This window comes from Cimex lectularius, unplaced genomic scaffold (assembly GCF_000648675.2).
Source record: "Cimex lectularius strain Harlan isolate CLEC.00 unplaced genomic scaffold, Clec_2.1 scaffold173, whole genome shotgun sequence".
Classification (NCBI taxonomy): Eukaryota; Metazoa; Arthropoda; class Insecta; order Hemiptera; family Cimicidae; genus Cimex; species Cimex lectularius.
Genome location: NW_019392800.1, coordinates 1,013,087 through 1,026,979, shown reverse-complemented (window position 1 = coordinate 1,026,979; position 13,893 = coordinate 1,013,087). Strand labels below are relative to the sequence as shown.

The following is a 13,893-nucleotide window of genomic DNA, read 5'->3' as shown; positions in this document are numbered from 1 at the left end:
GACGGGATGGTAGTAAATTCGTCTAAAAATAAAATGTAACCATTTTGGGAAAAAAAAAGAGTACAATAAATGAGGCTAGACAGCCAAAAGTAAATAAATCGGTTCAAACCAGTAAAAATTTAAAATTAAATGAAACTCGCTCACCATTAATCTGATGGCATATTTAATGTAACGACCTGGGGGCGTACTAATTCAAAATAGAAATGTAAAAAGTATGAAAGTATAAAAAATTAAAGTGCATTGTGGTTTTGAATGAAACTATTCTGCACTTTCCGGACAAACTCTCTCCATCCAGCTGCATTTCTCAGCTGGAGAAAATGCTTAGAGATGTACAACACAACCATGGATGGAAATGAAACAATTTTTAAGCGAGTTGAACCTATCGCTATGCTTTATTCCTGAGGAAATTTGTTTACAATGCGTATATCCTCATCAATTCCACATGTATGGATACTCCAAGATACGAACTAGATAAATTTCACAGATACTAAAGTATTTCCCGGCAAGACACTCTAGTTTAATGCGTCTACCAAAAGAACCGTTTAGTATAGAGACTGGGGTTTGTGTATGAGACTATTCTGACTTATAACTGATGGACTATATTGGTATATTGCTTGTTAGCTAACATGCTTGGAGACGTACAACACAACCGTGGACGAAATGCAGCCATATCACATTTTCTCGTTGGACTAAGACCAGTTTAGTTCTGGTACAGAATATCTTACTGGAATATATTATAGGACCTATTATAAGACAATGCTGAATTCTTAATCTATCAATCAAAACCGCTGTAGCACAGTAGAAACCTCTCACACCATTTTTGCGAAATTATCCTGTCATATATCAAAAATTTTATAGTTAAAAATTGGCCACTATGGATGCTAGAAAATTAAACTAGAAAGTACCTTGGGATAAACAAACCTAGGCATAAATTACCAAAAAAAAATCAGGTAATCCTTATCAGAAAAAACCTCATATACAAAGTGGACATTATTTCTTGTTGGCATTGCAGTTGTGACCCATTAGTTTAATAAATATTCCCAGAATGTGTATACGACCATTCAGAATTTATGACAGACTAGAACATGCTTGGAGATATACAACACAATCTATCAGTGATATAAAAACACTCGCAAGTATGAAATTCCTTTAAAACAATCAAAATGATTTCGCAATTGTCCGTAACCATCTATTGTATAATAAACTAAATGTGATTTGATCGCATTAAAAACGCTGAAAACCGATAGTACGAATGGGTGGGAACATGAATAAGATGCTAATGAAAAATGCCCTTCTTTTGAATGAACCTTGCGTCGGCATTTATTGCCGGATAGTAATTAACGACTCATTCGAACTGGTTCTTTTTTCCCCAAGGATTACCGGGTGTGTTCGCACGAAGCGGTTCAACCTGTTTTCTCGCCGAGCGATCCGACCCTAGTCTTCAGCCAAACGTCGAAGTATCCACATGGTTCCCCATTTAAACTATTTGACTCGTCCCGAGGCGATTATTGTGAGTTAACTTATATTTTGTGGCTTTTATGTCGGCAATTAATTAAATTAAAAACTCAGGAACAAAAGGTTCTGATTATGTGTGAAAAACATCGGTGTGGAGGAGGGAAGTTCAATTTTCTCTCAATCGATTCAATATTTAACAAAATATACGACCTTATAGCATAAGCATAAGCTCTGTTAGTATGAAAACCGTTAATTCAAATTGTTAAATTTAGCATTTTAGCGCTTTTATTTTAATTGGAAATCCATAAAACATTTGAATTGCCGCTGATTTTGAATCTCAACCAATTTAAGTTTTGTTCCTTAAATGGTCGAAAATAGCTTTCTAATGGCACAACATCAGTGGAGTGGGGATCAAGTTAATTTTGCTCTCGATCGATTTAACAATACGAGCATACTTACATTTGAACGTCGGTTAAGAAACTGTTAAGGTAGGTAAGGTTAAATTGATGTTAGGATCAGTGTGAAGGTTAGTTATCAGGGTTGGGTTAGGTTGAGTTAGTGACGGAGAGATACGTTTCATCGTTTTTTTGTTTTTTTTTTAATAATAAAATCAAAGAGATAATCTTACTTTAAATCGGTTTGAATTCCATTTTCGAACATCGCCTTAAAAATAAACAAAATTGCAGGCAAGGGGCTCATTATTTTGTAGTATTATTGAGGTAAATAATGCGCTTTGTTTGGGTTAGAGTTGGGCTGGTTGTAAATAGGTTAGCCTTAGATTAAATTTGGCTAAGATGAACATTAAATAGGGTAGGGTTGAGTTGGGCTGGGTTGGTTGGATTGTTTGGGGTTGAGTTAGGTTGAGAGAACTCTTAAGAATGTTCCATCGCCTTCCAATTGTGTTTTATAATGAAATCAAACAATGAAAATCTTAATTTAAATCATTGTGTTTTCTATTTAAGAAATATATTTAAATGTAAACAAAATTACAGACAAGGGGCTTATTATTGAAGTAATAATGCAATTTGGGTTAGGGGTTGGTTTAGGTTCGGTTGGGTTGGGGTAGGTTTCGTTAAAAGACAACAAACGCAATGGTAATAAAGATTGTGAGAAACAAACGAATTTGTCCCCGTCTAAATGGAGTAAATGAGCCAGAAAGTACAATCGAGTTGAATAAGTGACGGGGGAAAAGCAAGGGGCGAGTCGGAATAACCACTTCAAACCAAATCAGGCGGTTAATTGAGAATGTTTAACATTTGTTTTTTAAACGCCTAAGACAAGGTTCAAACGTGATGACTATGGCATCTGCAACCCAATCCATGGTTGAATACACAAGAAATAAACGTACTAATACTAGTGTACTACACATTGGGACGAAGTACACGTATAAATCAATTATCCTATTTAAGAAAATAATAAGCATTAAATTGCACTATAACTTTTATCTTGCTAAAACCCAACGGCAAAACATAGCAAAGATAAATTGAAAAAGAACCGATGAACGCAATAACCGACTGGAACAAAAGGAACATGTTTACAGATTTTTTGCCGTTTTGATAAATAAACCGTATGGGCAATAGAAATCATAACAGCATGAATCATTTAATCGAATAGATGAATGAAGTGACACACACCTTCCACCTTTCACCAACGTACAAAATGAATTCCATAAGAAAAATAATACAGAAATTTGGTGGGGAAATGCGTCTGATAGAGCAAAACACCAAGAGTAAGCTGACCAAGACGATAAGAAACAACCACATTGGTTCGGCGCTTTGACTAAAGCCACCGTTCAGCATTTTTCAGCCATTCCACAACTTAATAAAAGACAAAATAAACATTTGAAACTATACGAACTGTGGAAGAGAATAACCGACAAGGACAAACGTCCAAAAAAACTAGAAATAAACAATCAGAAACCTTCCAATGTTGGTAACGTAAGCTACTAGACCAAGAACCCAGACAAATTAGGATTTCGCATTTAATTGCTGTTCAGCGTTGCCAAATTCGACTATCAATCGTTTGGAAGTATATCATTGCGGGGAATAGGCCTAGGGCATCAAAGACAAGTCTGTCATCGGGGTTTACTTTGGACAATTTTAACTTTCTCATCCTTAAGTAGGGGGGTTTGAATCTATAGGCCGATTTTCCTTAGTGTCCCGGGACAATCTAATATACACTTATGATCAACTGCTCACAGCTCGCCTACACTTACATTTACTAATAGCAAACTATCAATTTAGACCAATACCACGACCAAAATATAACTGCTTCCAATGTAGCAGGTCTCTCTGGTTTGTGATGACCGAGAAGCAGTTCATCTTTACCCATCAGATCTCGCACACTTAATTACTACTAGACAACAAATCATTAGTATACAAACTCGGAACAAAAGAAAGTGCTAGAAAGCTATTCTGATGTGGATCATTTGATTCAACGATTATGGCAACAGATTCTGGAAACTCATGGAAACCTTACATTTTACACACGATCTGATCCTCAAATGAGCACAGAGTTTGGGTTGGGAATACCCCCCTTCCACAGGGTATTCCTGGGTCCACTATACGTATACTCCTTCCCATCCTGGTACTTGCCAAAGAAAGGGATGACTACTCCACCGAAACCTTCATTCATATCTGAAAGGATGACACACAAAAACTGAACAGACGACCGCTTATAAACTTGACTACTGGACAACATATCAGTAGGACATAAATGTACCCACACTGTAAAAGGAAAGCTAACGGGCCTGACTCTAGAAGGATAGATGACGCACCGCAGATCCACTGGATAGTGCCCTTGGTTTCTTCGTTCCGTTAAAACGATGGTGATGGAATTTACAAATCCTTTGTTTTCATTTTTAGAGAGGAAAACTAACAATGAAGATATCTCTGCCTAAAAGGCAGATAATATTTGGCACATCACCTCATTGAAATGTTCTGTTTTCCAGTTCGGCATGGATCTTTATTTGCTGTGCTTTTTAATGTCTTTGGGGCTGGTACATCCGCAAGAGTGGACTGGTGATCACGCCGAGGGAGCAGCCCTAGAAAGTACACCGTTGGGGTAATTTACAGCCTTTACATTTTTCTTTTGTTAAACTGAAAACAGATACAATCATCATCTAACCCTTCACAAACCATTCTATCACGATTGCTATTAGTTGACGCGCTAATCGCTGATGATAGTCGAAACATACGAAACGAAAGCCAACTGTTGTAAATATATGAGCCAAAACTGCAAAACTGAACCAGCAAACGATAAGAAGATAAGAAAAATCAAGACGACAGAAACGTAGCACAGATACAAACTTTCCACCTTTCACCAATGTACAAAGCAATAATCGAATTGAGAAAAAATCCAACCTGGGATGTCGAAATTTCTACTCATTGACAGGCCGGAACAGCGAGAATAAGAAGATCAAAATGAACTAGGTAGAAAATACCAGAAACCATGCAGAAAGAATTGTAATAACTGATCAAAAGATTATAAACATTCCAACAAAAGTTCGCAGAGTTTTTCACAATAGGTCATAAAAGATAATTAATTACACAAGTTGACCTTGCATAACTAAAATTCATACCATCCAGGCAACCACCAAACATGGAAAACGATTAATACTCCTTGACTATAGGACAATAAACGTGTAAAGGAAACTTTTACAGAAAAATCTGACTGTTTGTGGGGGTCCCTGCTCTTTAGCTGCAACTCCAAGGTGACATAATTATGTCTCATAACATGTGGCATAACTATCATGCATTATGATTATTATGAAAATGGATTCATGGAAAATCTATTCCTACATAGATAAACACTGGGATCACGCCTGATCAAAAGAAACAACAATTTGACAGTCGTAAAACATTCGATATTAAAACCGTAAAAGACAATGAATTTAATAAAATCATCCATGGAATAGATAACACGGCAAGACAAAAATGAGGAGACCTATTTGTTTGTTAAGGTAGCCGTTAGTGGATTAAATGAAAGTAGGTGAAATAAAAGACCATAAAAGACAATGGATAAAAAAAAAAAGCATTTTGGTTTTCTGAACTAAAAGCCCTCCATGGAAAATAATATATAATACATGATAAGTGATAATTGAGTACAACTATTTACTTGTTGTATATGGCCATCAGTGGATTACATGGAACGGGGTTAAATAAAAGACCACAAACGGCCAAAAACGACAATAGCAGAACAAAAAAACATTTTGGTTTTCTGAACATCCTCATCCGTGAAAAATAATAAACAACACATGACCAAGAGATATTGACGTCTATTTTTCTTTTTAAGGTTAAGTGTATGGCCGATCAGTGGATAAGATGGAAGGAAATGTAATAATAAAACGAAAAATTTGATCTCATTACAAGCATGCTACAAAACTAGTGAAAAATCTAATTTTTAAAAATGTAGCATCTATGGATTTTTTCAAGGTTTCTGCAGCAAGGCTCTTGTTTGTATTTATGGTTTATTTGACTCACAATGATTCCTTATGTAAAGAAGAGTGGTCCAGCAAAATGTGTAAAACTTTCGCACCTGGAACCCACTCGCTTGAAACAAGACATGAACCATCCCACATACCCATTAACAACGAAATTACCATATACAAAACGACTACGGACCTAATGACTGGAAGTTTGGGGCTCAACCGAACATTACAGCCCATATCTAATGTCTGTAATCCAAAAACCTAAGAATGATTCTTAATGGTCCTTTTGACGTAATAAAAAACACTGACTTCATAATCCACTCCACTCGTTCACTACAATGTTTAGAACTTAGTTGAGGGATGAAACGTTCCATCATTGTCAACTTTCGTTATTATCATACTAATTTGATTTAATTAACTATCGTCCTCTCTTTAATAAAAGACCTTTAAATTAATTATTAATCGGCTTGAAGTATGTTTCATAATTTATTTCTGGAGCTAGACTGACGTGACTGGCGTGGGCGTAAAGCATGAAAGCGTTTGAGAACAAAGGGAGGCATCGGGCCGTGAATGAAACTTCTGACACGAGCCTCTTCACTCACACTTCATCCCACACATTAAAACGTTTAAAATATATTTTTTGATTGAATAATCCTTGAATATATGAATACATTAAATATTGAAGCGTTAAAAACGTCGACCTCTACAGTATAAATGCAATCTTTTGCTAATGCATCGAGTCAGTTTGCAAAGTAAGAAATTCGATTTTATTTTATGTGCTCGAGGGCTAGGATGAATCAGAAAAACTTTATTAATATCACCGGTGGAAGATGCCGGAAAAGAATTCAATTGGCCTGGCTCGAATTCTTCTATTGGAATTCTTACCCGGTTCAATAGTGATTGCGATATTAGCTTTATTCGTGTGTATTAAACTTTAAGAAACAATCAATGAGAATATGAGGTCCTTTATTAAGCCTAAAAGCTAATTTAAGAATCATACTCCCAAAAGGTATAAAAAAAAAATCCATGACCTAGTTTCGACTGTACCACCAACTTTTAATCATTACCTCCTACTTTTTAGATCGCAATATAGATTATGTATCATGAATCATGTCCTTCCAGTTTTTTTTAATGTACATACGTTGCAATAACAGTAAAAAAAATCAGGAAGTGCCAAAAAAAAATCATAACCTTCTATCAACTGTTCCATCAACTGTTTTGATTACAAAACGAAAGTGAAAGTTTATAATTATTTACTCCTTTTCAAATCGCAATATACAGATGAAGTGTTATGAAAGAAATCCTCGAAAGTTAGTTAAACGATCATACATACGTCCCAGTGTCAAAGAAAGCATGATTTAATGTTGACTACTTAATTGTTTTGATTATAAAGCAAAAACAGGTTAAAACTATTTCTACGCCGCATTTTCCTCAGTAAAATGAGTAAAAACCCTAAAATGGTATAAGGAAACGTTTTCTCAACCCTTGAAGCTGTAGAATAGGCAAGACGAAGAGAAGCACGGTTGCGTTAGTTAAAATATTTAATCCCCAAGATAGTAGGGCCCACGTTCAGCTGTGGTACGGTCAATTTTCCTTGGGATAGGGCAATCCGCTTCACTCTCTTCTATTCTACAAAAACATTTTGTTACAAAGCAGTGATGTAATTTTTGAATTATTTGCACGCCTTTAAGGCAAGCTGAAATCAGGCTTGGTAATATTTATGATTGTCATTGAAAGAACGTTCTTTTTATGGAAAAATCTTCTCTTTTAGACCTGACCGTTCATTCTAGCAATCAAATATAACCCTATTTCAATTCACGCTGCAATTAAAGAAATTACATAAGCATTCTTTTATATTGCCTATCAGAGGTTGGCCACCAAAATCCTAAAGAAAAGCTTTTAAATAGCGTTTATTAATTAACAAAAAAATTTCCACTTAAATACTAGGAAAATGAAGGGGAACATAATTACATAAGCAGTGAGTGGAAATTAAAATAAATCCCTTGGACCCGGTGAATTAATTAAATTCTTGTTCATCTTGTTAAATCGCAAAATTCAATCAAATTGGGAAGATTGAAAATATTGGAGAAACGAAATTCCTACTGAGATGGAACGTTAATTATTTTTCTTTTTTCAGTTTTAAGGTGTGAATTTAGTTTCCTTCAATGCTCGGAATGAAGTGGTTGTCTAAAACTAGAGCCAAGTTGGTAGTATCTGAAACTTTGAATTCAGCGAGTCGTGTCAATTTTCAAACTAAGTCCGGACAACATTGAACAAACTATGTAAGTTTGAAACGAATTTCCCACATTCGACAGCTCGATTTGAAAATTTCTTGACGAATACCTTTTCAACCTAAGTATTTTCTAAAATTTAGAGGTATTCAAACATACAAAGTATATACATAACGAGATATCAACACGATTTTTACCTTCTGGCCATACGTTATACATTCTTCAATAAGTACATTTATAGTTATTATTTTTTTGCAGAAACCTATTTTCAACGAGTTCGAGCGACCCTTCCAGAGCAAACATCAGCCGTTTAATTGTGAACCTCAACAGCGCGCATCTGAAGCTGAGCACCCCCCTAATCAAGAACCTTATCGACTATAGCATCGCTTCAGCGTTAAATAACAGCAGTTTCCGTTTGGAAGATTTCCATATTAATACTGAAAATGATGGTGAAAATTTCGACGATGGTAAACCACGGTTGGAGATTGTTTTTAACCTGACTGATGGAATGCCTGCAAAGATTGACAAGGAAAGCGATGAATTTTTGTTGGTCTCTGTGCTTGTGGCACAGGTTCAAGTGAATAAAACTAAATCGGCGAATAGGACTGATTCGATTCAGGGGTCGAAAAAAGACGCAGAAACTGCCCAGTTTTTAAGTGCTACTTCTCAAGAAGGTCCGAACAACAAAGATATTCAAGAAAGGTACGATGGACCCTCTTACGATACTAGGATCAATGTAAGTTCTAATACGGAGGAAAAGAAAGAAAGTGCAGTTTCCTCAAATTGGGATAAACAAAGTTCGGCCTTAAAATGTGAAGATTGCCAGGTTAAACATGGTGAAGGTATTGCCTATAAAAAGCAAAAGGACCGGGTTTCTTTTCCGCCTGGTGGCCTACAGTCTCAACGAGTCAACTTAAACGAGCCTTCGAGCCAAGTTCCTGTCATCGATCCGATTGGCTTGCTTAACAAACAAAGTCCGTTTCCTACCCAATACAGTGACAGCTGGGTTTTTCCGAACGGGGGCGTATCGAAACAGGAAGGACTTGCAATTTTTTTCAGACCAGATTGTCCTGTCTTCGTTCCTCAGTTCATCTTCCCATATCTCCAGCCCTTCTACCAAAACTACAGATTATTCACGCGAGCATAACAACACAACAAAAGAGATTTTTGTGCATTAACAGCCTGTTTAGACCGTCGAAATTTGGTCTCTTTTCTTGAATATCCTAATTGGCATCGATATCGTAAAAAACTACTGAACCAAAATCCGGTGGTTTAGTAAAGCGTTTATAAAAGAAAGAAAATAATTTGACAAATTCTCCATATACCTTCTTACATTTTAACCAAAGACCGAACCAACACATTCCTTTTGCCCAAAAAATAGAACAATGGATAAATTACTTAATAGTAGCAGTGCTAAACATTAATTTAAAAATATCATACTTTACTTAGGTAAAGCCTATTAAAAATTATTGATTATTACATTAATGAACATTGAAATATCGAAAAGACTTATCACGATAGAAGGGGAATGCTGAATACTGCTTCATTGAATGTTCCAAAAAATGTATCAGATAAATTTCAAATACAATATTAAAAACCCGATATTTTTTCTTTTTTAAGACTACAAAATCCAATTATGTATATTCCTTTGAAATATCCGTTCAATATTGTGCAGTACGGGCATCACGTTATCAAGTGTCTAAAACGACTTTCAGGATAATAAAACCGTGCATTTGCACAATTATCACGACCTCACCGCCTGTTATTATGACAGTTAATGGCATGTTTTAGGTAATGGTTTTCACGCTAACTTACTTTAATGACTCATACCATATTGGGAGATAACCTTGTACTCAAAAGTAATTATTCCAGCCGTTTTCCATTTGAACCAAAGCTTGATTCAGAAAACCAGGCCAGTATCTGCCTACCAATTCAACATCACTTTTTATAATTAACAGAGTTCTCCTTAAAATCCCTTAGACTAAGGAAGCTATGGCAAATTCCAACATAACTTGTTGACCCACGTAAAATTAACGGGATTGATAACCAGGTTATAATAGGGCATTAAAATAGTCCTATGGGTTAGGATGTAATTTTGCAGGACACCAACATCCTTATATCGGAAGTTTACACAGTTGCGGCGTTGGATGCAATACAAAGATGTAAGAAAACCAAAACACATGCCACATAGTTCAGAGTTCACAGAAAGTCGAACATGACGGAAAATTAACAACTGGATGTCCTTAGATGACGAGTAAGAAATCAAAAGAATAAATATGCACATTGTAACATTGGCATCAATCACAACACAGTTTGTGCTTTAAAATCCAAAGAAGCTACAGAAAAGAAAATGACAGATTTACTAAAATACTTGATGAGAACATTCCGCCAGAGAAAACGAGCAGATAGAATAAATATGCAGATTGCAACATTGGCATCAATCGCAACACAGGAAGTATCTTAAAATGCACTGAAAACAGCATACGAGCAAAGAAAATAAAAGAACTCCACAGATTCACTAAATTGACACAAATGCATCAAAAGAAAATAGATAGATTCAATAAAATATTGACAACAGTATTCCACCAAAGGTTTAAGCAAAAAAAAAAACCAACAGGTTGCACGACTGCACTGAAAACCCAATGGACATCTGAAAAGACTGGGGGGGTCAATCACGCCACGCTTTAAAACTACAAAGCAGAAGGAAAAAAAAGGACTCGAGATATTCACCAAAACAGTTCATATCAGCATTCCACCACAGGTTCCCAAAGTAAAAAGATTGGCGTCAATCAACACAATAAGTAGCCATACTACAAAGAACTATAGATAATAAAGGAAAATAAAAAATTTAGCAATTATAACACAATCGTTACAACCAATGCAAGTAATAATCCGTAGACTGGAAATTTATAATTGTACAATTTGTTGTTAGCAATAAAAGTTTTAAGAATGCTATGAAAAACAACACCAAGCAGACTTACCCTCATATATAAATGTATTGACAAAGTACTTAAAACTTGAGCCATGCACTTCAAAAAAATTCAAAAAAAAATTTCTACCTGGTTGGATTTGGTGACGTACTTCAAACCAGGTCAAATTCACACAACAGAAAACTCCCAAAAGTAAAAAATACAATTAAATACGCAAGTCAACCTTGGAATAACAAAATGTAATCGAAAGATTATAAAAAGCTTAAAAAATCAAAGAAATCGGCTCCAACCAGTAAAACTGAAGCAGTGTAAACATAAACAATCGGGACAAAAAGTATAAATGTAATTAAAAATAACAGTACCTAATTTAGTACTGTTAGTAGTATTAGTTAAATTATTGTACAACTCTAATTTAACAAATTCAAATACAAACCTAAACCACATTCACATACATTGGGAAAGAGACAGGCAAAATATTAAATATTGCTATAAAAGTCGCACTAAAGGACGGGATGGAAAACCTCTGAGACTAACCCAATGTTCATGACCTCAATTTTAAAGCAAAAGAAAACGGCTTAATTCAAAGCTTGGTCGATTAGGATACAACCCAGAGAAAACTCTCGAATCTCTTTAAGAAATAAAGGGAGAATACCAACTGATCGAATCATAGTTTTTTTACGAGGGTTCGCAACAGCAGAGGTTATATCAACCGTCGGGGTGCCGGTGTTTTTGAAAAATATGTTGTATTTGTAAATATGTCGAGAGTTCGAATGCAGGGCCGCTGGATTCGAACACGGGACCTTCACCTTACAGTGATGAGCGCCGTGTCAACGCCTAAACCGTTGCGACCACCGACGCCCCCTCGAATAAATATACCAACTGAGTAATAAATATACCAAATATACCTCGAATACCAACTGAGGTATTCACAATGGCAACACAGATGACAGGTAGCCGATGAAAGGTTAAACTCAATGTAGGAAAAAAAAGACTCGTGGAATCAGGAAAAAATCTGCCAAAGTATACTGACTGGGGGAATTGAGTCTTAAAAATGATTTAAGAAAAGAAGGAGCTACCCGCTCTCACACCCAAGCACAATGTTAAGCAATGATGAAGGAAAGTCGTATGAGAAAAATGAAAAGCGGAGGGCGTAATAAAATGGCTTAAGAATTTTAATTGTGGAGCAGTAGTTTTGCCTGAAATAATGCCAATGTGGGGGGAAAAACAGTTGATGAAGATTTAGGAAAATGTGCACCCAGAAAAAATCTAAAATATTCTTGAAGAGTAAACAAAAAAATCGTTATTTCGACTTATAGGACGATGTATTGGAAAAGACAAGAGGCTACTCCTTTATGATTTACAAAAGCTGGAACAAGGAAAAATAATTCAGAAAGGATTAGCTTCTTTGTGCTCCAACAATCGGGCGGAACTCCAGGCTGGCTGGGTTCTAAGCAAGATTTAAAGGGTGGGATCTGTTAAAAGTTAAGAACAGACAGATTCCCCATGGATAGTTAAAGATCATAAAAAGCACAGCCAAGTAGAGGTTACCATAAAGAAAAACTTGGAACATCCCCTTTAAGTGTGGGACACCATGCAAAAAGTGACAAAACACAATATCAAAAAGAGTGACTATCAGAGGATTGAATAAAACATGAATGAAATAAAATCACAGCAAAAACCTTCATACTGTAAACTCGAAAGAAAGCAACCTACAAGACAACGATGGCGTCCATAAGGCACGATAAAAAATTTAATTTAAAAGTTGTGTAAAAACTCTTATTCTGCATAATGATACAGCACAAGAAGATACGTGTACGATAACAAGAAAAGACGACGATAAAACATCATATGTAATACTAACAAAAATGTTCAAGCTTTCATGAATGTACAACACAACTGAAAACGACAAATTGCATCAAAAATCAGTTGGTTGTTTTTATTGTAAGCTGGGGAAAAAGGCATAGGAGGAGCATTTTTCCCTTTTTGTACTCATTTAAATCATAAAAATAACCAAATAACACCTGATTCATTAATCAAGCATAAGGGAAGGAGCATATATCCCAGCGGGTTGATTTGATTGACGAATTAATCCAGGGGAATCCGGATTACCGAATGAAAATAGCAGGCACTTTTCAAAAGCGGGCCGATATTTCATAGCCGCAATTTATATGTTTAAGAAATACGGTTGTCAGCTGTCGTTAACGGGCTAGGCCAGGGGGAGAAATTCCGATGAATTATCGCTTGTTGACGGATTTATCTTCAGTGTTGAGGAAATCGTAAGAGCCCCTGGTATAAAAAAACGTCTGGGTACATTTTGGTGGGTAAACTTGGGTTTAAAGTAATTAACTGGGTAATGGATTATCCAAAAATTTCACGCCAAACAGGCTTATATAAACAATCGCAAAAGAAATGTGTTAGAATTATTATGCAATGCACTGAAATAGATGATTAAATTTTTTAAAAAAATTAAAGAGAGAGCGATAAGGGGGAAAATTGGAGAAGGGGAAGGAGGAGAGAGGAAATGAAGGTGCAGAAAGAGACGGTAGAGAGGGCAAAGAGGGATTAAGAGAGGGGAAAAGAGACGTTCGAAGAAGGGGAAGAAGAGGGGTTCGAAGAAGGAAAAGAGAGGGGTAAAGAGGAGATGAAAGACGCGAAGAGTAGATAAATGAGAAATAGGGAGTTCCTTTAGAAAAAAATAAATAATTGTAAAAAAATTGTAAAATATGTTAATACAGTGGGAAGAGAGTGCGTGAGAAATAGTGAGTTTCCTCTTAAGTAAATCAAATAATAAAAAATGTAAAGTATGTTAATACACAGTGCGAAGAGAGTGCGTAAAAAATAGTGAGTT

The 13,893-nt window shown here is 35.7% G+C and overlaps 2 protein-coding genes across 2 annotated transcripts in view; both read left to right on the top strand.

Moving 5' to 3' along the window:
* The window catches only part of LOC106666601, a 79,128-nt gene that overhangs the window by 38,497 nt on the left and 26,738 nt on the right, over positions 1-13,893 (top strand). The window lies entirely within an intron of this gene.
* LOC112127319 lies at positions 1,191-9,717 on the top strand. The gene is made up of 3 exons (XM_024228046.1): positions 1,191-1,510; positions 4,406-4,518; positions 8,374-9,717. Exons 1-3 carry the CDS (start codon positions 1,466-1,468, stop codon positions 9,260-9,262), a joined length of 1,047 nt encoding a protein of 348 aa, XP_024083814.1. The 5' UTR covers positions 1,191-1,465; the 3' UTR covers positions 9,263-9,717.